The sequence below is a fragment of the Pseudorca crassidens genome, chromosome 2, assembly GCF_039906515.1.
Source record: "Pseudorca crassidens isolate mPseCra1 chromosome 2, mPseCra1.hap1, whole genome shotgun sequence".
Lineage (NCBI taxonomy): Eukaryota > Metazoa > Chordata > Mammalia > Artiodactyla > Delphinidae > Pseudorca > Pseudorca crassidens.
The window spans coordinates 47,829,883-47,857,569 of NC_090297.1; the positions used below are offsets into that span (position 1 = coordinate 47,829,883).

A 27,687-nucleotide genomic window follows, 5' to 3' on the forward strand; every position below is an offset into this window, starting at 1 on the left:
ATTATGCTGTCCTGTAAGATAACAATGCACGCAAGCACCTTACTGTTCAGCACAGACTGTATTTTTCATCCTTGCACCCTCCTCTGTTTTCCTCCAGTGCCTGAGTTCCTATCACATCACAGGAACTTAGCTACAATTTGTTGGTTGCGTGAATGAATGTTTAAATGAAAAAATAACTGAATGAGTGATTCCCAGATGAAATGGAAACAATCTTGATTTAAGAATGCTGGAATTAGAAGCTGATGGTTAATTTCCTTTAGCAACTTGGGGGCCCAAGTGAGAGGGAGTCAGCGTTCTCTAGCTGGTGTTGAGCATTGTATTACAATTGGTTCACTCCAGATATATTTTCCAGTATAAGGTATGTGCCTCAAGATTAGGGCTTGGGTCTTATTGAGCTCTGTATTCCATACCCTGGCTCAGAGCAATCCTTCAGACGCTGTTTTCTGAACAGAGAGAAGGAGGGGTAGGGCAGTTGCACGTACCTTAATTTTGACGATGGCCGGGTTGTACTGCACCGCCTCTCCCCATTCCTGCATCAGCTCTGCTGTCGGCAGCTCACTGTATGCCAGGGCAGTGATGTACTCACTTGCCCCTCCTCGCACAAGGACAACCAAGTCATCCACCATGGTGTTTCTCTTGTTTCTCTCTGGAATGGACATGGAGACCTGGCATGTCAGGGGATCCATTTTCACACCTTGGAATTTACTGCAACGTAACTGACAACCTGGTTACCATGATATTTATGGAGCTTGCCTAGGAGATGTAGGTGGACAGTGTGAGTCCCTGCCAGCAAGGGAGTCACAGTGCAAGGGGCAAAAGGGCAGTTCAATCATATATGACACAAGCTGGGGACAGGACAAGAAAGGGACATTTATTTTTAGCATCTGTAAGTGCCAGTTGCTAAATGAGTCTATGGAAGACAGATAGCTGATAGATACATACATACATACATACATAGGGACAGATGAACAGATCATAGGTAAATAGATTGGTAGGTAGAGAGATAGATTATTAATCATTTACATGTCATTCACTAATTTAACGTTGTACATGTATGAACTCAACTAATCTTCACTATGAAATAGGAACTATATAATCCTTACTTTGCAGATAAGAAATCTTAGGCACTAGGGTGAAGGAATTTACCCACATAACCCTGTGCAAGCTCTAAGTGAAATCATTTCTTTGTCTCAGATGACAAAGGTGGGAAAATTTGTGAAGGGTGAGCACGGGATGTAACAGATACTCACTAAACAGTGTCTACCATTATTATTTTGACTTCTCATGGAGTTTGCCAGAAAGCCCCCAATCCTATCAGTGAGTCATTCCTATTCTAATTTTTCCATGTGTCCAATGCCAAAGGAACTGATGGAAAGTGACTATTCCATTCCACTCTGAGTTTGCAACACCTGAGCATCATAAAAAGGGGGTCTTGTATACTACTGGTCGGACTGTAAATTGATATAACCATTTCAGAAGAACTCGGCATTACCTAGTCTGGAAGAAGTACATACTCTACAACCCGACAATTTCACTCCTGGGTATATTCCCTGGAGAACCCCTAGCACATGTGCACCAGATGACTGTGTGAGAATGTTCACAGCAGCATTGATTATAATTGCTTGGCACAGGAAATAACCCCAATTTAACAACAGGATGAACGAAGTGTTATATTCATACAATAAAATACTATGCAGCAGTGGAAATGAACTATAGTTATATATAAAAACAGGGTGTTGAATGAAAAAAAAACTGAAAAGATTACATTCCATTCACACAAAGTTCAAAACCAAGCAGCTCTAAGCCATATTGGTTAGCAATACATGTAAGTGGTAAAACTATCATGAAAGGAAGGAGGTGTTTAACATGGAAGTCAGGATGGTGTTATCTCCAAAGGGAGGGTGGGGTTGTAATTGTCAAGGGTCTTGGGGCGCTGGGCAGTGCTCTATCTAGTAACTTGGATGGGGGCGTTACTTTACAAGTTTCCTTTAAAGAGCACCTATGTTTTCTGCGTGCCTCCCTATGTAAGATGCGTGCTCCAACCCAGCCCCACCAAAATAACCAACAGTATCCACCATGTATCAGTCACAAGAAAGTGTTCTAGACCTGCAGGTCATTTCGTTGTTGTTTCATTTTGTTTTGCCTTGGCTGTGGAACTCTTTCTTCACGTATGGTCACACATACAGGGATAAGCTTAGTAAGTACAGCAGGTGAAGGAGAGCTGCTCAGGGTGCAGAAGGGGTCAGGATTGGAGCTCTGCTGACCAGCCTCTCTTTCCTACTCCACTCGCTGTGTCGATTCCCAACTCCCTTGTGTGGTCTCCAAATTCTCTGCTCCCAGACACCTGGTTCTACACACTGGCTTCAGCACTCACGTCCTGGTCTAACCCACCATGTGGACTCTGCTCCATGATCTGTGGCTTAGCCTGTCCGTCTAGTTTCCATCTCCCCCATTGTTTCAGGTAAGGACTAGCTGCCTCACCTGTCTCCCCCACTGCCTCCACCTGGCTCCTACCCCTCCAGCCTAGAGCATCCTTTCTCTAGCCAGGCCAACTCCTGGCCCCCAGAGAAAATTTTCATTGTTAGATTATTTTCTTGCCTGGAAACAACCTCAAGTTGCAATTCAAATGATCCCTGCCCTAGGAAGCCTGTCCTGATGCTCCAGACCGGGTTTGGTCCTTATCACTGCCTTGTCCTCGCTTCTTTGTTTGCCTAGTTCACGTGAGTACCATGAGGATAGGAAGACCATCTCATTCATTTCTGTATACCCAACACATAGGAGGCGCTAGGTAGATTTTTATTGAATGAATGATTATTTTAATTGAAATGCCTTGGAACACCCCGTCTTTAGCTTAAAGAGCGACTGGCTCTGGGGTTCCAGAGAGGGAAGGATGATAAGCAGAGAAGTCACATGCCCTTGCTACTCACCTGTTATCTCATTGAGAATGCCTTTGCACTTGGCCACCGACACACCCAGCTTGATGTAGACCACTTTTATGGCACCGCCAAGTTTAAAATCATGTTTGGCACAGGCCTGGACATCCTTAAGAGAATAATCTGAAGGAAGCAAGCAAAGAGGCTCATGACCTAGAAGGTAATTTGTCCTGTGCCTTTTCCTGTGATTGATTCCAGAGGCCTAACCCTTCCTGGAGGCCCACAGGGACTCAGGTGTAAATTAATGGGTGGCCAGCCTGATGGCAAGAAATGCAGGCAGCTCCTAGCACCAGGGTAGAGACCTCGTTAGAGATCAGCATCGACGTCCCCTTTCAGCCTCTTCAAAGACTCTGAGGGTTTTTGCTGCTCTCCAAAGACAGGACATGCTCAGAGTCACTTTCTAAAAATGTGGCTCCTTATCAGACCTCTAGGGATGAATCCAGTGAGTAGAGCCTGCTGCAGGCTGTCCCCCTTCCCCTGACCCTTCCCACTCTACTCTTTGATATAGTAGAAAGAATTTGTTAATTGATTAGTTGAGTTAATGCTTACGAAGTGTCGGGTATAGTGCCTGGCAAAGAAAAGGAGCTGATTTCCCTTATTTCTTCTCCGTTTTTGGACCATTGCCCATCTGTCCCTTTCTAATTCTCCCCAAGGCATCTTCCTATCCTGGGCTTGCTGAAGTCTTCGGTATGACTTGTAAACACCTTTCTGTAGCACTGTGAGGCCAGGGAAAGGAGAGGAGAACAGCTTTGGTACCTGGGATTGTCTAGAAATGTTGGTGCAGATCAGTTTTCCCCAAAGCATGTTCCTTGAAACATGAATTCCATGATGATATCTCTTATAATTCTTGTAACAGTAAGAATGACAAGAAACCAGGCTTTTGCAGTCAAGCCAGTGTGACAAATGTTGTATCAAAAGAGGTGGAGTGGTCACTTGACTTCAGCACACCTGTGAAACTCTAAAAGTGGGATCTATTATATGTTTATCCAAGTTGATCACAGAACCTTTCTGTAGGAAGCAATCTGAGGAACTATGAAAAGTGCTTTTGAAACCTCTGGTATGGAGGACAGATCTTGGCAAGACTGAGGCCACACTGATCTAGATTTACCTTGTACACCATGTGTCCTCTTGCAAGTACACTGGACCTGTAACCAAGCCCTGGTGCTGCCACTGTAAACTGTGTGACCTAGGGCAGGTCACTTAACCTGACAAATGCCATGTTGGAGGAAAGAATACTGGATTGGGAGGAAGAAGTCATACCTTGGACTTGAAGTTGATTGCAAGTGGGAAGACCTGTAATATCTGCACGGAGAATGGATTGTAGAAAGGGAATGGGAGTTGAGTGTTAATTTGGAGGCTCTGATAATAATCTGGAACATTGCTGCGCAAAGCGTGGTCTAGGGACCAACGGCACTGATATTACCTCAAAGCTGGTTAGAAATGCAGAATCTTGGGTCTCAACTCAAACTTACTGAATGAGAATCTACCTCCTACAAGATTTATAGATAATTCACATTCATATTAAATTTTGAGAAACACTGGTCTTGGCGTGAGCATAAGGTGGTAACAGTCAAGACAGAAAGAGAAGATAATTTGGGGGGTAGAGCTGATGGGACTTACTAATAGATTGGGAAGAAAGAAAAATAATCAAGGTTGACGCCTAGGTTTTTGCCTTGAGCCACTGACTGAATGGTGGAACCATTCTGAGATGCGGATGACTGCAAAGAAACATATGCAAAAGTTCTCTTTGGGGCATGTTAAGTTTCTGATGGTCATTAGACATTCAAATGAAGATATCTCAGAGGCATTTCCACATGAGCTCTTGGGTGCACAGAAGAGATTCAGGATAGACATATGCATTGGGAATAATCTGCAAGTTCAAGGCATTTAAAGCCAGGAGATTGGATGCTATTGTCTAGAGGGAGTTATGTAGAAAAGAGGACTGCCCAGAGAGAGGGCTGGCAAAGGAGGACCAACATCAACCAATTCAGAAAACGACGAGGGGGGTTTCCCTGGTGGCGCAGTGGTTGAGAGTCCGCCTGCCGATGCAGGGGACACGGGTTCGTGCCCCGGTCCGGGAAGATCCCACATGCCGCGGAGCGGCTGGGCCCGTGAGCCATGGCCGCTGACCCTGCGCGTCCGGAGCCTGTGCTCCGCAACGGGAGGGGCCACAGCAGTGAGAGGCCCGCGTAACTCAAAAAAAAAAGAAAAGAAACGATGAGGAATCTGTCAATGAAACTGTGAAAGTACAGCCAGGGAGGGATGAGGAAAACTCAGAGCATAATTCCTAACGCCTCCCCCAACAAGGAATAGGAGCCTCTCCCTGTTAACTCACACTTCCATGTGCCCCATCAGTAAAGCCATGGTCCTTGGGCAGCGTACCTGCTCTCTCCATGGCCTCTTTGTTCATGATGAGCGTGTATTCATAAATGCCCCCGAGCACGGCCTCTGTGATGTAGTGGGTCCCGAAATCACGAAAGAGATCTCTGTACTCCCCATAGCTGTACTCCAGGGGCAGCCGCTTGACTCTCTGAAGGAATTCGTAATGCAGCATGAGGTTCCTGGGTTTCAGCTTGTAACGCGCTACTTCAAGGTCAGAGCGTGCATGCAGAAATGCGCTTTTCTAAATGAAAGACCAACAAGGGAAAAGCAGACCTTTAAAGTCAGGAATCTGGAATAAGAAGATGAACTTTCCAAATACCATCCCATGTTCTTGGCCAGGAGTCATCACTCATGATTCCTTTAGGAGACTTGAGGGAAGATGGCCTCTTTGACAAGCCTTCATTTCTCAGAAATATTCTGATGTACTTTTCAGCTTGGAAGAGCTTGTTCTTCGCTCACTTCCTTACAGTAGCAAATAAGGACCAAGGAGAAAGGGAAGCAGAAGCAGACAAGGCAGGGAGCAGCAGGTGCCCGTGGACCACTGAGGGGAGACGGGGTTTGCGGACCTGCAAAGGCAACTTCTTGGTTGACGCTTTTTTTTTTTTTTTTAAAGAGAAAGAAGGTTTATTCAGGGAGATACACACTCCACAGCCAGAGTGTGGGCCATCTTGGAAGGCGAGAGAGGCCAGTTGATGCTTTTTAAACTCTGAAGAAAAGGCACTCAAGAAAGAGTAGAAGTGGTGCTTTAGGAAGGCTGGACACCGTAGCACATGGCAACGGTCAGCAAACCTCAGCCTGCACTCAGGATCCGGTGCTTGGTTTTGTAAATCCAGTTTTTTGCAGTGCAGCCATGCCTACTTGTTTATGCGTTGTCTATCACTGCTGTCACCCTATGATGGCAGAGCTCAGCGGTTGCCACAGAGACCCTATGGCCCCGCAAAGCCTGAAATATTTACTCTCTGGCCCTTTACAGAAAAAGTTTCGTGACCCCTGGTGTGTGGGAAAGACTGAAACATGGTAATGCTAGATGAAGGTCAAGCATCCAGGAATGTTACTGTAACCCAAAGCGAGAGGTTCCTACACTGCAGTGAAGGCTGAGGAAAAGGTGAATGTGTGGGAAGTACACATTCTCCCCTCATCTTAAAACTCTCAGCCAGCTTGACCCGTCAGCTCTATAAGCCATGCCACCTCTGCTCCCTGCCCTGCTCTCCCCCACCCTAGTCCTGCCCCAGTGACTCATGACTCCCTTCTTCCCATCCTTCCAACCTAAGCAGTCACTAGGTGCTCTGTTCATGACTTTTCTAAATATTTTAGCCTTCTTCCTCTGCCTGGGTTATGATAAAAGCTTCCCCATTGCTTTCCTTTCTCCCTCTGGCTGCCCTCAATGCTCCAGTCAGAGTTGACGTCCTAAAACTGTTATTACAATGCTCTTCTGGGCTTAAAACAAAACCCTGCGTTGGCTCTCTACTGCCTGCAGAATAAAATCAACTCCCTTACTCTGAATGTAAGAACTTCACAATCTGTCCCCCAGTAGCCTCCTGGCTTCATCTTCTACAACCCTGAAGTTTTCCCCACCCTACCCCGCATACCTTACTATTCTCCACTGCCCACACCGTACCTCAGCATCCGTTTAACGTTTCATTCTTCCCCACATCTCTTTCATAATATAATTTTGCACATGTTGTTCCTTCTGCCAGAAATGCTCTTCCCTCCCTTTTCTGCCTGACACACACCGACTTATATTTTAAATCCCTGCTTACCTGTTGCTGCCTATGTGATGCCATCCCTGAATTTCCCTGACACACACTCCATCTCCCAGGATTGCCCTGCGTGTTGCTCCTATTTCCTTTGTAGTATAGACCATGCTATATTACAACTGATAGCAAAATCAGGACTAGGTTATCTGCAAACGTGTTTACCTCTCCTACTAGACTGTGAGCTTGAAGGCAAGAATCGTGTTATATTTGTCTCTAGGTCCCAAGTGTCTAGTTTAGTGCCTAGCACGATGTAACCATTCTATAACTGGCTGTTTGAATCAGGGAGGTGGGAGGGAGGGAGGGAGAGAGAGAAGGTGCAAAGGATGGTACCCCTCTCTTTCTCTCCTAACAAGGCAAGGTCCTTTTAATCATCCTGTCCTTCATCACTATATTTTAGTCTTGAGCACCTACCGAGCGCCATCCTGGATCTAAAGATGAAAGAAACAGTCTCTGTCCCCAAGTTGTTCACAGCCGAGAAGATGAAGGAAAATAAGCAGAGACAGTTACAGTCTAGTTCACGTTTACGACTCATTTTCTGCTGGTTAATATTTTGGCAGCAGAGAACTTTCTGAGCCCCTCACCACTCCCTTTTTCTCACATAAATCGCTGTAGACTTTTAATTTCCTCCACGCTCCTCTCAGATTAGTTTGCTACCACATCATGCTCATGTTGCAAACTCTCAGCGACCAGAGAATAAATGCACCTCGTTCACTCTGGAATCCAAGATTCTTCAAGTCCACCTGCCTGTCACCTTACTTCACACTCCAGTTGCTCCTCTTCCACTAAGTCATGGGCTTTGATCTTCACCTTATGGGCAACAGGGAGCAGCTGATACGATTAGATTAGTATCATAAAAACATTTTTCTGGAAGCACATAAATTTGAAGGGGCAAGTTGGAAGACAGGAGACCCGTTAGGAGGGCTGAAGCCAGAGATGAAAGGGCCTGGGCTAGTGAAGATGTAATCAGAGTCTGATTAAGAAATACTGGATGGCCAAGACATGGAAACAACCTAAATGTCCATCGACAGACGAATGGATAGAGAAGATGTGGTATATATATACGATGGAATGTTACTCAGCCATGAAAAGAATGAAATAACGCCATTTGCAGCAACACGGAGGCAACTAGAGATTATCATACTAAGTGAAGTAAGTCGGACAGAGAAAGACAAATACCATATGACATCACTTACATGTGGAATTTAAAATATGACACAAATGAATTTATCTATGAAACAGAAACAGACTCACAGACATAGAGAACAGACTTGTGGGTGCCAAGGCCAGGACAGGGGGAGGGATGGAGTGGGAGTTTGGGGTTAGCAGATGCAAACTATTATGCATAGAATGGATAACCAACGAGGTCCTACCGTACAGCATAGGGAACTATATTCACGATGGAAAATAACACAAAAAGGAATGTATATATTTATGTATACCTGAACCACTTTTCTGTAGAGCAGAAGTTAACGCAACATTGTAAATCAACTATACTTTAATTTAAAAAAAATGAAGAAATACTGGAGAGTGAACCTAAAGGATTTGGTGGCCAACAAATGTGGGAATGAAGAGAAAAGAGAGCCAAATATGATTCTGACATTCCTAGCCTGGAAAGGCAGAAGGAAAAGAATGCTATTTAACACAGACAGCTTGGCGGGAAGCACTTGCTTTGGAGTGTCCATAAGACATCTAAGTAGTGATAACTAGAGGAATGGGTGGTGCGGGTCTGAGCTTCACAGAAAGGGGAGAAGCGGTGGTGAAGGCTCATGCTTGCCCTGGGAGAGGAGCGGGGTGAACAGAAGAGTCACCTGCAGCAGCTGTAGAGTAAGAAGGGAAGAGGGCCACAAATGAAAATAGAGAACAGGTGGGGCTGTTAGAACCCAGGAAGGAAAGTAACTGATACGGACCAGAAAGCAAGCAGGAGAAACAGGCATGTGACCACAACAACACCCCCAAGAAATTGGAGGTGACCCCAGAAGAGGTCTTGGGTGACAATCTGGAGAGGAATTTCATCTGAATATTTGGAACAGAAGTCAAATTGCTGGGAGTCGAAAAGTCTCCAGAGATGATTTAGTCTTGCAAAGCTATGTTCTTAGCTTAATGAAAACCAAGGGAAAAGCTCATTAGAAAATGAGAGTACACAGAGAACTATATTCAATAACCTATGGTAAACCATAATGGAAAAGAATATTAAAAAAAGAATGTCTTTATATGTATACATGAATCACTTTGCTGTACAGCAGAAATGAACACACTGTGAATCAATTATACTTCAATAAAAAAATTAAAACTGAGAAAATAACATTGTAAATCAACTATACGCCAATAAAATTAAAATAGTAAAAAAAGACAAAAACAAAAACAATGCCATACTAAAAAAAAAAAAAAAAGAAAGTAAATAATTATAGAAGGCCACCCCGTCTGGCCTTTCTGAAAAGTAAGTTAATGTAAGGCCAAGGTATTTTTTGTGAAAAGCTTTTTGAGATAGCAAATATAATTGGCTGCCATTACTAGTAGCAATACAGAATACAGACACATCTGTGGGCATGAAAATTCAAATGAATACATAGAAATGGAAGAGCACCCGAAGGGTACTTACCGTATGAGAGAATCGTTTGGTCCTGCTAATAAAACGTTTGCCGTTATCACTTGCACTGCTAATGCCAAGTTCAAATATCCCAGGTATTTTAAAACCAAAGCTGAAACTAAACTTGCTAATTGTTGTCCTTGAGACATTATGTTCGAAATCTGAGTATGATTCATATTCTGTCAGTGCAAATTCATATTTGCCTTGGGTCTGAAGGAAGAAAAAAGAAAATGTTCCTTATGTCATTTGACTTACATCAGTTCAAGTCAACAGATATCCACTGTACTCTTACTATGTTCCAGGTACTAGACTAAGTGCTCCGGACACAAAATACTCAGAGGCGCCCACATCTCCACCCCCAGGGCTCTTGATCCAGCAGGAGAAACAGATGTGTCCAAGCTGATACTCAGAGGTGGGCGCTTGATTTGGACGTCAACTGACAGAAACGTAGGAGAACATTCTGGGCTGTAGGCAGAGACGTGGAGGTGGGCAAGGGCAGGGTGTGGTCCAGAAACTGTAGGGATGCTAGTGCAGTTGTATCAGAAGATACAAGAGTGAGGGGAAGACAAAGGTGCTATGAGAGGGTGTGCTGGCATCCAGACGCTGAGGCTCTGAATGACCTGTCAAAATGTGAGCTCAATCCAAGAACGAGCCAACCGAGGAAGCAGCTGAGCATCAGGAAGCTCGTGACGGGATGGAAGCGCGGTTGGGTTGGAAGGGATGAATCTGGGGTCAGAGAGACAAGCCAATGCGGAGGCCGTAAGAGGAGCTCAGTGAAGAAAGGCAGTGCAGGGGCGATGCAGGGACAGGGCAGCCAAGCGCCTTTGAGAACTTAGAGGAGCTGTTTGCTCGAAAATCAGTGCTCGTGGTGCTGTGCACAGGGAACTGCCAAGGGCGCTGCCTCGGTGGCCTCCGAGTAACCAGCCCCAAAGCGTCTCCGCCCACACCCCACCGGCTTCTGGATACTTGCAGTCCCCATAACACCTCAGCTTCCGAGGAAGAAAAGCAGGTGTGATTCTGAGCGTGGCGGGGAGTAAGGCACCCAAGGTGGGAGGCACCATTTTCTCGTTGGGTAACCCTGGACATTGGCCTTAACCTCTCTGTGCCCCGGTTTCTTCATGTGTAAAATGGATATGATAACAGGTCCTTCATTGGGCTTGTTCTGAGGGTTGATTTTATGTGGGTGAAACACTGTACAGCGCCTGGCACAGGGCTCAAAACACAGCTATGGAGAGAGGAAGCTCTATATCCTGCCTGGGCCAGGAGCTGTCTTTACCAGGAGGATAAACGGCTACTCTGAGATCCTCCCTTGAAAGCGGAGGCCACAGGGATGGAGCTGGACACCACGGGGGAGGGTGTGTTTGTCCCAAGGCGCATTTTGTCTTTTTCAGCCAATAACTATGTGTGGGGAGGGGAGCAGGAAAGGAGAGGGAGGAGGAGTAGCCGTCTAACCTCAGGACTGCACAATTTTAGATGTGAAAACTACCATCCACGTCATCCAGTCCAGCCCCCTCCTTTTACAGATGAGGAAACTGAGGCACAGAGAAGAGCAGGAACTTAGCCTAAAGAACAACTGGGACCTGTGACAGAGCCAGGCCTGGCACCCAAGTCTCTCCCTCAGTCTCAGGTGTGTGTGTCACACTGTAACACAGTCTATTCTAAACCCCACTTCCTGTGAGTTTGCTTTTAAGTCTGCTTGTTAATAACACAGGCTTATCTTGGTAGAGCATTTTATAACTTAAAAAAATGCTTAGAACAAAGCCTGGTTCTAATAGGCAAGGACTTGATAATAAGAGTTAGCACTTCCTGTCATCTGGCTGTCTCTGGACGCTAGGATTCTTGCATGTCTGTCACGATGATTCTAGTATCACCTGGCATCTGAAACTTCTATCTCTTTGCCACTCAATTGACTACATTTATTCAAACCACTGACTCATGATTCCAGTCACAAGGTTAAGTCGCTTGTGTCACTTCCTACCCCACTGACCGTTTGCTCTTCCATCACTGATATAATTCTTTGTCTGTAATGTCTATATAAACTCTGGAAGTCTAGGTAGGGTGTCCCAGCTGTCATACCAATGTTTATATGTGAAAGTCTGTGAAATTTTCCAAAGGCAAAATAAAGTATGGACCTTACAGTGTCTGTATTTGCTTTTGCTACAAATATGAAACTGAAGCTACCAGTCTTCTCTATCTATGGCTATAAATAAAAAACAAAAATAGCCTTTTTATCATCCCCCCCAAAAAAGAAGAGTTAGCGCTTCCTGAGACTCACCAATTAAACCAGGTGTTGTGTGTGCTAAGCACTTACACTCACTAATCACCTCACTAATCCTCTGCGTGCAGGTAGAAGATTTATAACTCCCATTTTAAAGACAGGAAAACGGAGGCGCAGAGCCTTTAAGATGATACAGATGGTAAGTTGCAAAGGCATCTGTGAGACTCCAAATCCTAAGCTATGCCCGTCTCTTCACGGGAGCTTTTGTTATTACCGTTAGTATGATTACGGCTACTACATCTCTGTACTGCCTTTACTATACATGGCATGTCAGCCTCACCACTGTGTCCAGAGGAAGGGACCACCCATTTTACGTATGAAGAATTGACGCTCAGAGAGAAAAAGCGATGCGTCGGCGCTCGCCCAGCAGGCAGGCTGTAGGCCGGGTCTGGATCCATGCTACTGGCTGCTCTGCCAGTGTCCCTGCCATGGCCCTGTGGTGGCTTCCTGGCCGGCACATACCTGTGGGATGAAGTTTTCCACATTGTATGGCTTCCGAAACCTCGTGTTGAGTATGTAATGGGGGGAGCAGGCACCGGCGTAATACCTGTGATCGAGAACTGGGCCCTCCAAGTTGTTTGTGAACAAATTTATCCTGCAGGGAAGGGGCGGAGAAGGGTAAGAGGTGAGGGTGTAATCCCAACTGGTAGACCTACTAAAGGACAGCCAAATTCCTTGGTACGGCACTCAAGGCCCTCAATATCTGGATGAAACCAGCTTTCCGGCTTCATCTCTGGACACTCCCAGCCACAGTCACAAAGCCAGTCCCTTACTACTTGGGGGTGTTCTTCCTCCAGTCTGCTTTGCTCCTCTTCTGTGTAAGGGCTGTTCCCTACGCCTAAATGCCCTTCCAGCCATTCACTGTTTTATCTCTCACTTACCTCTCAAGAATGGGTTCCGTCGTTGTCTGTCGTGGGCAGCCTTCACTGACACTTGTACCAAGCTGCGTGCATTAGAGGTCCTCATTAGACCCCGTGCTTGCCCCATTCATGTATTTATTGTCTGCACCCACTGCAGTTGCCTTCTAAGAATGGTCTAGCATGGGAGGCAAGAACATAGACTCTGCAGCCAGATGCCTGGGGTCAAATTCCTGCTCTGCCATTTACGAGTTCTGTAACCTTGGGTACACCAGTTAACCTCTCTGTACCTCAGTCTCCTCATTCGTAAAATGGGAACAAAGAAAATCTTATCTCTTGGAGTGGCTGTGAGGATTACACGTGTCCATATTTGTTAAGTGCTTAGAACACTACTTGGTCTGTGATAAAGGCTTGTTATTATTTATGTGTCTGTTGTCTCCCCTAGATTCTGTGCTCCTTGGGATGGTGGTTTTCTTCTTAATTTCTGTATGACCCCCATCACAAGACACTAAATTAATTCCCATTTACTGAGGGTCTAACTGGAAACAGACACAGTCACAGATGGCTCAGGGCATCACCTTACTCAATGTCCCTGAAGTCCTGGATGCCGTTATGTCCATTTAGAAAGAATGAAAATACTGTCTCTAATTTGACATTCTTTCTCACCGCCTCCTAAGAAGCCTCCATTCCTGGAGGCTTGTTCTTGCCGACCATGCTAGACCATTCTTGGAAGTCTGCTTTGACTACTACCGACAGCCATTTTTTTGTTCAAAGGAGCTCTGTCTCCTTTTAGCTTCTGCCTGTTGGCCTGTTCTGCTCTACCAGAATTGTCTTAGGCTCTCCTGTGACAGAGTTTCTTGTAGCATAATAATGTATATTCTTTTTTTTTTTGTGTGGTACGCGGGCCTCTCACTGTTTTGGCCTCTCCCGTTGCGGAGCACAGGCTCCGGACGCGCAGGCTTAGCGGCCATGGCTCACGGGCCCAGCTGATCCGTGGCATGTGGGATCCTCCTGGACCGGGGCACGAACCCACGCCCCCTGCATCGGCAGGCGGACTCCCAACCACCGCGCCACCAGAGAAGCCCCATTTATTTTTTTAATACTGTAATAATCAATTACACATATTGGCTCACTGAATCCATGGGTATTATTATTATACCCATTTAACAGATGAGGAAAGCGAGGCACAGAGAGGGCAACTGAACTGCCCAGCAGCTGGCAGGGCCAGGACTCAAAGTCTGAGTGTCTTAAGTCAAGAGCAGAGTCTGCTTTCTTCCCACCACACGCACACCTGCTGCCTCTTGTGTATTAGTTTATTACCACGGCATTAGCTTATGCATCCCTCACAGATTGGAAAGAAGGGTATTACTAACTTCCGTCTACAAACGACAAAACTAAGGCACCGCACAGACAAGTGCCTCAGCCAGGGTCCCGTGGCCTGTGAGCCGTATTTCTGCCCCTCCCGCAGGGTCCAGTCAGCCTCTGCTACTGGCTCTGAATGTCCACTCTGTCACCCTCTTTGCCGTGTGACTTCTGAGAACTCTCTTAACTTTCCAGGCCTCAGTTTCCTTATCGAGGAGATGGGGCTTATAGTCACTAGTTTCTAAGGTGGTCCTGAGAGGAGGTTTTCCCCACCTGAGGCGTCTGTATCTCTAATGACAACCTTTCAGGATGGAGGTCTGACGTTCATTTAGGAAGAGGGAGAACCCCATCCAGAGCCACTCTGCTCCCCACACTGCGTCACACACGCTGATTTGTGAGGCGTCTGAAGGGAGGCCCTCCTCTTCCCCTGGAGGCTGAGAGGCTGCAGTGCACAGCAGGAAGGGAGGGTGGGCACCAGGGCAGTCTGGTCCCTTCTGACCCCTCACCTCCCCAGAGGATTTAACCAACTCAGAGGCCCTCAGATTGGCTGCACACAGAGTGGCTGCAGAGCCGTGCTGGAAATGCGCTCCTTCACCGGCTAATTACTTAGCACCTTCTCCTCTGGGCCAGCCCGATGAGAAACAGATAAACCTCCCTCGCAGCTGTCAAGGGGATTCAAAGGTAATCCTTCCCACTAGCTATCTATTTTACCTTTGGTAGTGTATATATGTCCATGCCACTCTCTCGCTTTGTCACAGCTCACCCTTCCCACTCTCTGTATCCTCAAGTCCATTCTCTAGTAGGTCTGTGTCTTTATTCCTGTCTTACCTCTACTTTGTTATACAGCAGAAACTAACACACCATTGTAAAGCAATTATACTCCAATAAAGATGTAAAAAAAAAGAAAGGTAATGCTTAGAAAGTACCTAACACAGTCACAGAGCAGGTGTCAAATAACCCTTCCCCCAGCCCTCGCGTGGAGCCTCCGCGGCCCCAACACACAGCTCTGCCCTCAATGCTCCCTCCCTGCAGCTGCGTAGGTCCATCTCTCTGTGGGATGTGCTCCCGGAGGCCCTGGGTCTGTCCTCCGGGAGTAGCCGCAAGCATCCGCGTACACCCCTGCCTTTTTCAGAAAGGAAAACGGAGCCACTCTGTTTACAGGTCCATCCCTGGTTCTTCTCCAGAATCACATTTAACTGTGTGCCCTTCCAACTCTACAACAGAAGGCGGTAACTTACCCACTGGCCAGGCTGCCAATGGCCCAGTATTGGTCCATTTCCTGCTGACATTTTTTATAAATCCTTCTACAGTTCCCCTCATCTGACTGGTCTCCACAGTCGTTGTCCCCGTTACAAAGAAGTCTGCGGTTTACACACCTCCCTGGAATGCAGAAAGGGGGTTACCCACGGTCCGAGGCCAGTAAGATGGGGGGGGGACTCACATGGTTTGAGACCCACTGTGGGCCGGACACTTTGCTGCGCCTTTAATGCTCTGTTTGCATTAGTCCTCATGTATCGGGGTGGGTGGGTAATGGAATCCACAGTTTAACCCCCCAAAGAAGCCAGTGTTATATTTCTGAAAGTACTTGAGGGCAGATCCACTAGGCAGGGGTCGAGTGGCCAGACAGGAAGGAAGGCTGGACTCCTCTGCTTGGCACTGGTGAGAGGTGGTGGGTTCGGTGGGCCCTATAATAGTACTAGTCGTGGGACCTTCCAAATGTTACCTGACCCCACCCCCCGCCTCAATGTACTCATCTGTAAAATAGAGACTCCATCATACCTACCCCCTAGGGTTGCTGGGGATTTAAATGAATGAAACAGTACTGGCTCATGGTAAGTGCTGGATGTGTGTTGTTATTACTATTATTAGTGTTTGGATGGTCCAAATGCACATTGCTGGTAAGTACTGGCAGGAGGATTGGAACCTATAGCTTTCTTATCACAAACTCTCCCCACTAAACCACACTGCCTTCAACACCAGAGCCATTCGGACTACTTTTATTTTTTTTGCGGTACGCGGGCCTCTCACTGCTGTGGCCTCTCCCGTTGCGGAGCACAGGCTCCGGACGCGCAGGCTCAGCGGCCATGGCTCACGGGCCCAGCCGCTCCGCGGCATGTGGGATCTTCCCGGACCGGGACACGAACCTGTGTCCCCTGCCTTGGCGGACTCTCAACCACTGCGCCACCAGGGAAGCGCCGGACTACTTTTAGATGATAAAATTATTTGGACTGTATGTTTAAAATTATTTGCTTCCTTGAAACTCTTTTCCCCATTGACTTGACTTCCTTTCTTATTTGTATATTCTTGCGGGATAAAGCCCATAAGACAGGTAACCTTTTTTCCTCAGATGTGTCTGGTCATTTTTAACCAATGTTTTGGGGTATTAAAGGCAGAAGAGTAACAATCTGGTTTTCATGTGTTCCTTACAAGGCATTTAAACTAAAGCCTGCCCAAATAACCATTGTGGCTTTGGTCAGAATCATGGAACACTGGTCATAATTAGTCCATGGACACCCTGTAAAAGTCTTTCAGATTTATTGGATGGAGTTTCGCCTTTGTAATAAGCCCTAGAAATTGCTCTAATTCTTTCTGAGAAGATCCCTAAGCACAGTCCACATGGTTACAGAGAATGTAGAGAGTTGCAACTCCCATCTAGATAATTTGGGTCAAAATACTCTGATTTTTGCTGGAGCCTTGGAGAAACAGAGAGGCATACGTTTGCCTGAATGAGCCAGAGGAATGAATTGAAAAGACAAGTGTTTTCTTAGCTCTGCCACTGATGATTATTCGTTTGTGTGCGCCTTCCTCCCTTCCTTCCCTCTGTCTGCCCGTTCTTCTGTCTTTTCTTTTTTTCCCTTGCTTCCTTTAATCGAAAATGTTTTATGACTATCTCGTGGGTTAAGGGTTATGCTGTACTTGGTGATACAGAAGTGCAGGGACCATCTCACCAAAGAGCTTTCAGAGATAAACGATGCTACCCACCCTACCCACGTGGGTCCTCGTCACACGAGCAAAGGTGCGTAGGAAGAGGACTGTTGCAGGTGGCTTTGCTACATTGCACTTAGCCTCAAACCTCTGAGAAAGCCAGCAGAACTCAGGGTCTGCAAAGAGCTTTCACATCCATTGTGTCACTTGATGTTTATAGCAAACTTGTAAGGTATTAACATCACTTCTGATTTTCTGTTTAGAGAACCAACAAGTGAGGAGGTTAAGTGATTTCTCTAAATTACAAAGTCAAAGTAAGATTTAACTCGGGAGTTCTTATTCTAGCACACATAATTTTGGCGTCCATAATGTCAGTGAATGTAATTTGAATTCCCCGATTCCTAATTGTACCTCCTCCACTTACCTGCTATATGATCTTGCGTGAGTAACTTCTCCGAGTCTCAATTTCTCAATTTGTAAAATGGGGGTAATATTAACACCTACAGGGTAGGGTTGTTTTTATGAAATAATACGTGTAAAAAGAGGTCAAGGAGGCCTCCTGACCTGACACAGGACCGTGATCTTGAGCACCAGGCAATGGCCAGTCCTCCCACCATCATGTGCCATTGGCTCACTTGATAGCTTTCCCCTCCCGCTCCTGCGTCCCTTTATACCTGTCTGCGCACACACAAAGCCTTCACAGCGCACTTGACTTCTGCATGGCCTGTTGGAAACACAGTCTTCAACTTCCTTGTCAGAGAAGGTGCACGGTTCCCCATGGAACTGAGAGGGCTGGAGCAAGTAGGCATGTCTGTACTGTAGCAGAGAGGAGCAAGGTGAACCAAGGGCAGAGCCTTGGAGACCTGGGGAGCTAAGGGGTACACTTAGGGATCTATGTTGCCATTGGCTGGTTGTCTATTTCAAATAGACTGGGAGCCCTCTGAGGGCAGGGATCTTATCTTCAGTTTCTGCATCCACAGTGATCAGTAAAGATTTGCTAAATGTGGGGAAAGCGTGGGCTTTGGACTCAAAGGTATAAGTGCCTTGATGCAGCCAGTTCAGTCTTTCAGCTTGATTAATCCAATGGGTTGATTCAAGTATTCTCATTTACTAAGTAGCTTATAACACAAAAGCATGCACTTTGGAGCCACTGACTCTGATACTTTTTAGTTATGTGATATCAGGTAAGCTACTTAAGCACTGTGATCTCAATTTACTCATCTATAAAATGGGGATAATGAATTACCTAAATACACAGTTATGGAGTTTCAATTATATGTGTGAGATATATATGAAACCTCACGTTGTCTGGTACACAGGAGGCACTCAATTGCTTGTGCTCATTTTTCTTTTTAATTATTAATAATTTTTAGCGGTCAATGTTTCTCTATCTCTAGATTGTTTATTCCAGAAATATGGATTGGATTTTCAAACTTTTGATTGAGCCACCCAATGTTAGGTGCTACTTATGCTTGTTTGGTTTTGATCATAATCGTGCCCTCTGGGCTGCCCTCGAGAAGGCTGCAGATGGTGGTGGTGGTGATGATGGTCAACACCAGGCAGTGACAACACAGTGCGACGGGTGCCACGAGAGGGGCAGTACTGAGCGCTCTGTAAACGCAGAGGGGGATCCGCAGTGCAGCCTTAGGAGACAGTGAAGCGACATCTAAGCTAAGCCCCAGAGGGTGAGTAGACACGTCAGGCAAACACGGAGAGCTGGCTGAGGAGGAGAGAGAAGGGCGATCTGCGTGGAGGGAACTGCTGTGCCAAAGCTGAGAGACTAGACAGTATGCACCTTGTTCCAGGAAACAAGAAGAAATCCATCACAGCTGGAGTGAAGAGTGAGGGAGGGAGAGTGGCAAGAGATGGAGGGAGACGTAGCCAGGAGCAGGTGAGGCAGGGCCTCCCAGGCCTCAGGAAGGCTGGATTTAGTACTTCATTATGGGGAAATGAGAAACCACTGCAGAGGAAGGAAATGATCAGATTTGGGTGGCATCCAAATGGTAGTCAAGATTTTGGTACCACCAAAGGGGGCAAAGCAGGACAGCAGCCCCTTTACAGACTGACATGTTAAGCAGCCACACTTATCACGTGCATGGTATCTGGAAATCTAGAAAAGAAACACAGACAAGCATCCACCCATGGTCCTTTGCTTTCCCAGAGTCTTTCTTCCTGGAAGGCAGAGGCTAGCAGGACAGGGATAAGGTCTGCAAAGAAGATGCCAGAAGACTAGCCCCAGGCACCAGAGACAAAATGGGTTTGAGGAGTGTGGAGATGACGGAGGAAAGACATCTCCCAATTCCAGTCGAAAGGTTTTGATGAACTCCCAGCCACTGACCCGGCAGACAGCAGTGATGTACACTGAGGGACCACGTGTGGCAAAGTCTGAGTGCAGAGCTCTGTCTGGCTGAGTGCGTGGATGGATGGACGGCTCATGCTGGGTCTTCCTGGTTTACGGTGCAGATGAAGCAATTATCCAGATAACTGGATCAATGTTGATCACATCAGCAATAATGCCTACTTTGGGAACTGAATAAGCCTGCAGGGCTCTCCATATTGATCCAGTTAAGCGTGCAATTGTCCTGGGCCTACTTCCACAGCCTCTTTAGAGTCCTAGCCCATGGCTGGCTCAGTTTCCCAAGGAGCCGGGGAAATGAGAACCGTTCCCTTTTCTCTGACACATCCTGTTCTTAGAGCTGGCTCCTGGGTCAGCCCTCCTGTGACGACGAAGATCGAAGAACAAATACTGCAGAGACTGTGTGTTTTGACTGGTAGAATGCTAGACAAGGAGGCCAGTGGCCTGAGTTCAAGGTCTGTTTTTGCTACTGGGTGAACGCAAGAAATCACTTACCTGCTCTGGGTCTCTATCTATCTGCCTAACAGAAAGTGTAACAATTATCCTCCCTTCCTTATAGAGATGTCAAGAAATATGATGAGATCAAACAACACATGTTTATGGAGCACCTCTTACATGTCAGACATTGGCCTATACACTGAAGATACAGTATTGAATACGTTTTTAAGCGCTCATCATTTAATGGAAAGACCAATGATAAAAGAAAAGTAAATGATAAGTGTTAGGATACAGGAGGAATAAGGAGCTATTGTAGTTCATAAAAGGGTATCTATCTAAGGGCAAGGGGGGCTGAGAAGTCAGGGAAAGCTTCTCAAAAGAGGCGGCCGCTAAGCAGTTTCAAATCATGAGTAGGTGTTAGCTGGTGAAGGAGGGGGGAAGGTCACTCCAGCCTAAGAAAGCGGCATGAATAAGGGAACAGACAGAGTGTGAAATGTGCAGGAAAATACACGTGTCCTGTGTGCTGGCATGGGGGCTGTTCTATGGAGACGTAGGCCCGGACTAAGGCATGGGGGGCCTTGAACACCATGAGTCTGGACTTGATCCTAAGGGCCATGCAGAGACTTTGGACGTCCAAGCTGGGGACAGACTGGCCAGACTTTCATTTTCAATAGCTCCCCTGGCTGCACCATGAAAGATGGATTGAAAGAGCAAGGTTGGAGGTAGGAAGTCTAATTAAGAAGCTGCTAATGGGAGCAAGGACAGATATGCTTGGAAAAAATCTGAAAGATCAAAGAAAGGATCTGACTGCTCCTTGGAAACTCAGAGGAATAAAATCCATTAATTAAATCAGCCAACATTTACCCAGGTCCCACTATGATGCAGGCGCTGTCAGTAATGCCTCAGACGACCTTGCTGAGGATTAGGGCTCCTGGAAGTTCAGAGGTCTCCCAAGGCCTGGGTACCTACCCTTTTCTTCTGACAAGGATCACACGTGGTCCAGGAGGACCAGCTGGACAGTTCGCAATCAATAAGCATTGAGGTGACATCCACACTCCGCGTCTGTCTAGTCCTGGCGAGGCTCTCGTTGACTGCATTTGACTCAAGAGAGGGTGGCCTTTCACCCCTAAAAGGTCATCATAGAGAAGAGAGTCAAGTATCAGAAGGGAATTAAATATACCTCCAACCACCTGTCTGTCCATTCAATAAATATATATTTGCTCATTTGTGCAAGGCTATTCCTTTATCAGTCAAGTAGAGGTTAATTCACTCAACAAGTGTTTTGGAACCCCCAGTTACTGCCTGACATTACGGCTAGCTAGGGTCAGAAGAGTGCTGAACTCTGATCAGAAGACAGTCCATCAGGAGCTGGATGATCTTGGTCTGGTTTTTCAACCTCTGTGAGCTGCCCTTTTCTCACCTATATGATATAATGAGAGAATCATACCTAGCTCATTAGGCTATTTGTAGGATTAAATAAGAAAGTATATGTGAAAGCACTTTATCAACTCTAAAGTGCTTTAGATATGCAGGGATTACAACCACAGCTAGATGTATGACCTCAAGCAATACCCTCCCCATCTTGGGGCCTCTGTTTTACACCCTGGAAAATGAGAAGTTTGGACGAGGTGGTCTTTAAGTTGCCCTCTCACATTAAGAGTCTACGAAATTTGGTCTGAGAACAAACCATGTTCAGGATACCATGCTAAAGAGGATACAGAGAATTATAAGACACAGGTTTTTCCTTCTGGAACTCACAGTTTCGCTTAGGATAGGAAAAGAGAAACATGCCTCACGCCTTAGCTCTTCCAGACATTATCCGGTAGGCAAGGTTTTTAAGCATGCAGGCTCCACGGTCAGAGCTGAGCTTTAGGACATCACTGTGGCTGCAGAATGGAGGCTGGGTGGAGGTGGGAAGAGCCCTGAGGCAGGAAATGCAGGTAGGAGGCTCGAGCAGTGGTACCAATGAGTGATGTGAGGCTGCACCATTGCAGCATCCAGGGGAGACAGAATGGGGAAGACAGACTTACTAGAGATTCTCGGGGGAATGGATAGAGTGATGGGTAATAGGATGGGGGTGTGGGTTAGAGAGAGGAACAGGTTTAGGCTGATGCTGGTTTCTAGTTTGAGTGGATGGGTGAGTGGGGAACTCGGGAGCAAAGGAATCTGTCGAGGATGATGGAGTTGGGACAAGCGGAGTTCCAAGTGTCTGTGGAACACCTACGTAGAGTCATTTGATAAATAGTCCCTACGTAGTTTTGGAACTCAGGAGAGGGGTTTGTACTAGGGATACAGATCTGATCATGAAAAGCTTTGGGAGAGGATAAGACTGTTCTTGAGAGACGCCGGCAGGACAAGACCGTGGGAAACATAAGCACAACCAGCAGACAAGGAGAGACTGGTTTCTGCCAGGCCAGGGCGAGGACAGTACATAGGGGTGGGTAGGGGATAGGGTGAGGCCAGTGGGGCGGGGGGATGGGAGAGGCAGATGGTGTCACATCTGCAGAGCCGTCAAGCAATACGAGATCTGAAATCTGTCTAGAAGATAAGGCAACACTTTTTGTTGAGTTCCTGGCAGTCTTGGGACATCGAGTAAAAGAGGGAATGAACGGGCATGTTATTTAATCTGCCTAGGCCTCTGGTTTCCCCATGTGTAATACGATGGATATAGTATGGTTTCTCTTTTGCTTCCATCTGAAAGAATGTATAACACTGCAAGATTCTTTGTAATTTGCGTTTCTTTTCAAGGTAAAAAGGGACACGAGAAGAGAAAGAGAATTAAGATTTGCTGAGAGCCCAGGACATGTCAGATCCTGCCTGAGATGTTTCACCCATGCCATCTCATCTAATCCTGACAGCAATGCTAGAAGGCAGCAACCTTCCAGAGAGATGAGGGAAATGGCCGAGAGCCATGCAGCTGGTATGTGGTCATGCTGGGGTCTGAGCCGAGGTCTGCTCAACTCTAGTCTCTGTTAGGTCCATTTCTCTATGCTGCCCGTAGGGGAACCAGGCCAGCATCCACTCTGCCAGTCCCCTCCATCTCCATGCAAGGCCTCTTGCATCCCTGTGTCCAAGATTCATTCATTACAGAGCATCACATAGTTTCCACTGTCTCGAAATTTTAACATATCACTCCAGACAAGGTCATTAACGATACATTCTCACTTGGCAACAGTCCTAAAAAAGAGGATGATATTAACTACAGTGAAATGTATCTCCACGACCACCCCAGAGATCAGCAAAAATCAATTGCCTAGTAAAGCTGGATCTTTAATGAAAGGTCAAAGACTAGCGGGAACCACAGGTGTAGAGTCTTTAAAATGGTTACTCGAGGCAGGATGCTGCCCAGCGGCTGGGGGCTTCAGAACGTGCTCTTATCTACTAATCTGCCAGGTTTGACAAAACAATACTGTCTGTGATTTGTCTTCTCCTAAGTACGAATTTGACAGCTCTGCAGGGTATCCTCTTTCTGTTGCCCCTAAGAAATAGTTACATTGTGTTTTTAGCAACTTTCCACCCAATTCAGGCCACAGTGGAGACTGAGTAGATAAATAATGTGCACGCTTGCCATTAAGAGTCACAATTATTCTCCCCTCTGAGATGTGAAAGCCTGTTAATGGGCAAGATGATCACTTACAGAAGGAACTTGGTAAAAAGTGGTAACAACCACCAGATCTCTTTTCATTATGGAGGTGGCAATACAATGACGTGATCAGCTGAATAAACAGCATGTTTGTAAATTACATTGGATAAATGTGTGTGGTTTATTAGTACTATAAAATGCAAATCGGAAAGCAAGGCTAGCATTAAATTGCATCTTTAATTCCTGGGACTAGCATGGACCCAACAGAGGACAGGGGGCAGTCAGGACCTCTGTGTATGGTTATTATAACATGTGCCTTCACGCTGTGAATTTACAGAGATGAACCAGATGGACGTTCTGACCAACTGCCTTGACTTCTGTCATTCAAAATCCTCCGTGTATTTTTAATGTTGAAAAATTAAACATGCCCAGAGAAGTACAGAAAACAAAATAATAAATACTCAGGTATTCACAAAACAGGATTGGCAATTGTTAACATTTTGGTACACTTCTTTCAAGTCTTTTTTTTTTTTACATAAAAAATAACCTTATAAATTTGACGTCTGTGGTTTACACCAGCCCCAGTTCACTTTCCTCTCTTCTTCAGAGGATACTACTGTCATGAATTTGCTGTACATCCTTCCAGTTTTTTAAATGTTTACATACATACACACACAACACACAGCGTTGCTTTTGTGAGCTGCACTCATACTGGACATAGTATTCTATAACTTGCTTTTGTCAATCAACATTGTATTTCTGGCCTATCCATGTTGATTCATAAAGAGGTCTTGTTTCTTTCTTTTATCTACATGTTCCATCATAAGACATACACTGCATTCAACTTATTCTTTCTGAAGGATGTTTATATATTTTTTTCATGTTTTGCAATTGCAAACAATGCTACAGCAAACACCCTTCTACAAGTCCTTGGAACGTATCCTCTACATAAGGACTGGCAAGGAGGTACCTGCCATTCCTCGAGGTGCATGGAATGCAGCTGCCAGCAGGAGGACATATTTCACTTGGTTCCTGTCTCCTACTCTCTTTCTAACAGGAGTCTCTGATCAAAATAAAGATGGACCCATCACGTACGGCAGGATTAGGTCAGCAGTAAATTGCGAGCCATAAGCTTACATAGACAGGGTGCATCAATACATTTTGGCTTTCTGTAGAAACGCCCTGACACAACAACTTTCTTGTCACACACAATTTGTTAGGCAGCTGCATCCTTTGCAAATAGCATCCTTCCTCTTTGCTGGAAGGGGCAGCTTCTGGGTGGTGGATTTTCAATTTCTCTTCTCTGTGTCATTTGCTATTGTAGAAATGAAATTTTAAGCAAACTCTCAAGGCAACAAATGTGTGGTCCAGAGATAAGAGAAATGGCCTGGGAGTCCAGAAAGTCAGATCCACAATGCAGGTGGAGAAGAGATAATGCATTAGCAAGAGGCAGAAAGATACAGGGGCTCTGGAACCAGAAAAAAAAACAGATATGAATCCATATTCTGTTATATTGATATCCTCTAGGTGAGGAACCTAGAGATAGTTCTCTCTCCAAATCTCAGTTTCCCTCTCTATAAACTATAAACAATAGCACTTATCTCAAATAGCTTTGAGAATTAGACTTAATATACCTCAGTGCCTGGCACAGAGTGGCAATAAGCAAACGTAAGTCTTAAGATGACATAATGAGTATTTCATTTGACTTGATTACAAGAGTAACTAAAAACGGAAACCTTTCTTAGCTAGTACAAAGGAGGTCTCAGCATTTCCTGTTGCAGAACTGAAGGCTATTTCTCCACTTCGTGTATGGAATTCAAACACATGCCACGTTCAAGACTGCTCCATGGAATCGTGGGTAGAGGCCAGAGCACTAAACCTGGACTCAGGTGAGGGTTTGAGACTCATGAGATATGAATGAATCTCTTCTCTTCTCTGAGGACCCGTCTGCTCTTCTACATAGTGAGTAAGGATAACACCCCATCTCATGACATCGCTGGATGATTAAGCAAGGTTTCCCAACCTGTTGTCTATACTCACCCACTCACATCTCCACTTCCTACCTCTGGGTGAACTTCCTATATATAAATCTGACTGTGTCGATCGATCCTTTGCTTAAAACCCTTCCATGGCTCCCCATTGCCTAGAGGATAAGGTTCAAGCTCCTCGGCTGGTGTACAGGCACCAACCCCTGCCCCAGCTCCACCCAGGATCTGACTCCTGCTGACTCTTCCTTGGTCCCATCTCTGGCAGCTCCCACTTTGACCTGTGCTCAAGGCTTACTGAAGCAGATGTGTGGCTTCAGGAACAAGCCAGGCTCTCTCATCTCCCTGCTCTTGTCTATGCTGCTTCCTCTGCCTGGAACACCCTTCACCTCCGTGGCCGTCTGGCAAATACCTATTTCTATGTAAAGGTTCAGCTCAAGCATCCTCTCTTCCAGAAGCCTTGCCAGACTCCATCTCCGGTAAAGCCAATCACTCCTCTCTTGTTTCCCACCTGCCCCTGTGCTATTTATTGCAACAGCACACATAGTCTGTGCTCACATGTTGGTTTCCTCCATGAGAACATGAGCCCTTTGTGTCCTATTCACTTCTGTAGCCTCAGAACCTGACAAGGGCCTCACATAGGGGTCCATATGTAGGGCTGCTATGATCCCTTTAAACCCTCCATTCCAGACACATTTCCTTGGATCCTGATGGACACACAGTACACACAAGGAAAGCCTTGGCTTCTTTTTTCTTCTCAGGGCCAAGCTGAGATTCTTGATAATCATAATACCTACTATTCATTGAGTGCCCAATGGGTAGCAAACACTCATCACCCTAGTCTCGGGGTGGTGCCCAATGGGGGCTGAACGCTCAACAGAGCTGACACCGGGGGTGCGTACAGGTACCAGGTGCTCCCCCCGTGGGAGACTGTGCGCACACAGCTTTTATGGAATGAGTAAGAGGAATGGCATTAACAGTCCTTCTTCCCACGGGATGGCTCACAAGGAGCCTAGGACAGCTGACAGCTTAGCCTCTGATGGTAGCGGCTTCTCCTGTACCAGAAGGATCCCCCAATTGCCATGTCACTGGTGCTTCTTTCAGTGGAGCCCACGTTTGAACTTTCACTCAGATTAAGTTTGAGCTTTCAACTCAGATATTTGTTTTTAGTCTGTTTTGCAGCCTAGTAACAAATACCAAAAAAAGTATGAAATAAATTAGCTAGCATTTAACTGCGGCGAACATCTGGAATGTGCACGTGTATGTGTGAGAAAGAGAGAGGGAGAGCGAGACCAAGCGAGAGAGAGAGAGAGAGAGAGAGAGAGAGAGAGAGAGAGAGAGAGAGAGAAAATGCAGGAGCCTGAGAACAAAGAGTTTAGGTTGATGAGCAGGTAGGGTAGGTCACTCTCATATTAAAATCATTGTTATGAATTGCCTTTTTTCCCCATACATAACAACACTTCTGCATAAAGAATCATGCCAAGGTTTTGTTTAGAATACAGAACAAGTATTCTCAGCATGACAAAATACATTTAAACATGTCAGTTTCCTACAAGAACTTTTGTTGAAGTTGGTCGCTGGGTTCCACAACAATTTGAAGAGTTGTTGATATTATTTTATCAGACGCATGCAAACTGCTTCAGGAGATGTTCCTTATTTAATAGGCATGTGACAAGGAGAGGGTCACTATGATGTTGCTTTATGTTCCCCGTCATATTAGTGATCAGGGAATCATTTGGAACCGTCACTTACCTGGAACCCGGCAAACCGAGACATGCCAGGGCAGCACAGAGGAGAAACAGGTCTGCCGGTGCCCTCCAAGCCCACGCCCTGGATGTCTTCATTTTCTCTATGCGACAGGAGATCTGACTGAGGCTCCTGGATCCATGAAGAGCCTGCCCAGGGAGTGCTACTGTCAGCTTCTGTCCCCAGAGAGCAAACAGTCGGGCAAAGTAAACAGAACGCCACCAGTAACCAGAAATGCCTTAGACTTTGCACGGACAGAAGACTTATCTGTGACTCCAGAAACCAATGAGAATGATGGGAAAATGTGCTGCAGCTTGGTTTTTATTCATGTGTAACAGACTCTGGGGTAAGCAGCTGAGAGGACAGACGGTTAGTGAGGCGAAAAGGTCTGGGCTCTAGGTCCGGACTGCCTGGGTTCAAATCCTTTCTCTGCCACAGCTTTGGGACCTTGGGCAAGTCACTTTACTCCTATGCCTCAGTTTCCTCACTTGGAAAGTG

The 27,687-nt window shown here is 46.0% G+C and overlaps 1 protein-coding gene across 1 annotated transcript in view; it reads right to left on the reverse strand.

Moving 5' to 3' along the window:
- Window positions 1–27,406, reverse strand: part of C8B (complement C8 beta chain) — a 40,647-nt gene extending 13,241 nt beyond the window's left edge. Inside the window, exons 1-9 of the mRNA XM_067726313.1 lie at window positions 27,196–27,406; window positions 20,845–21,001; window positions 17,756–17,897; window positions 15,395–15,536; window positions 12,400–12,532; window positions 9,672–9,869; window positions 5,316–5,556; window positions 2,928–3,056; window positions 483–646 (exon numbers count right to left, since the gene is read on the reverse strand). Coding sequence (XP_067582414.1) covers window positions 483–646; window positions 2,928–3,056; window positions 5,316–5,556; window positions 9,672–9,869; window positions 12,400–12,532; window positions 15,395–15,536; window positions 17,756–17,897; window positions 20,845–21,001; window positions 27,196–27,287 — 1,398 coding nt within the window. The 5' untranslated portion in view covers window positions 27,288–27,406. The remainder of the gene's footprint in view (window positions 1–482; window positions 647–2,927; window positions 3,057–5,315; window positions 5,557–9,671; window positions 9,870–12,399; window positions 12,533–15,394; window positions 15,537–17,755; window positions 17,898–20,844; window positions 21,002–27,195) is intronic.
- Window positions 27,407–27,687: the final 281 nt, after the last annotated feature.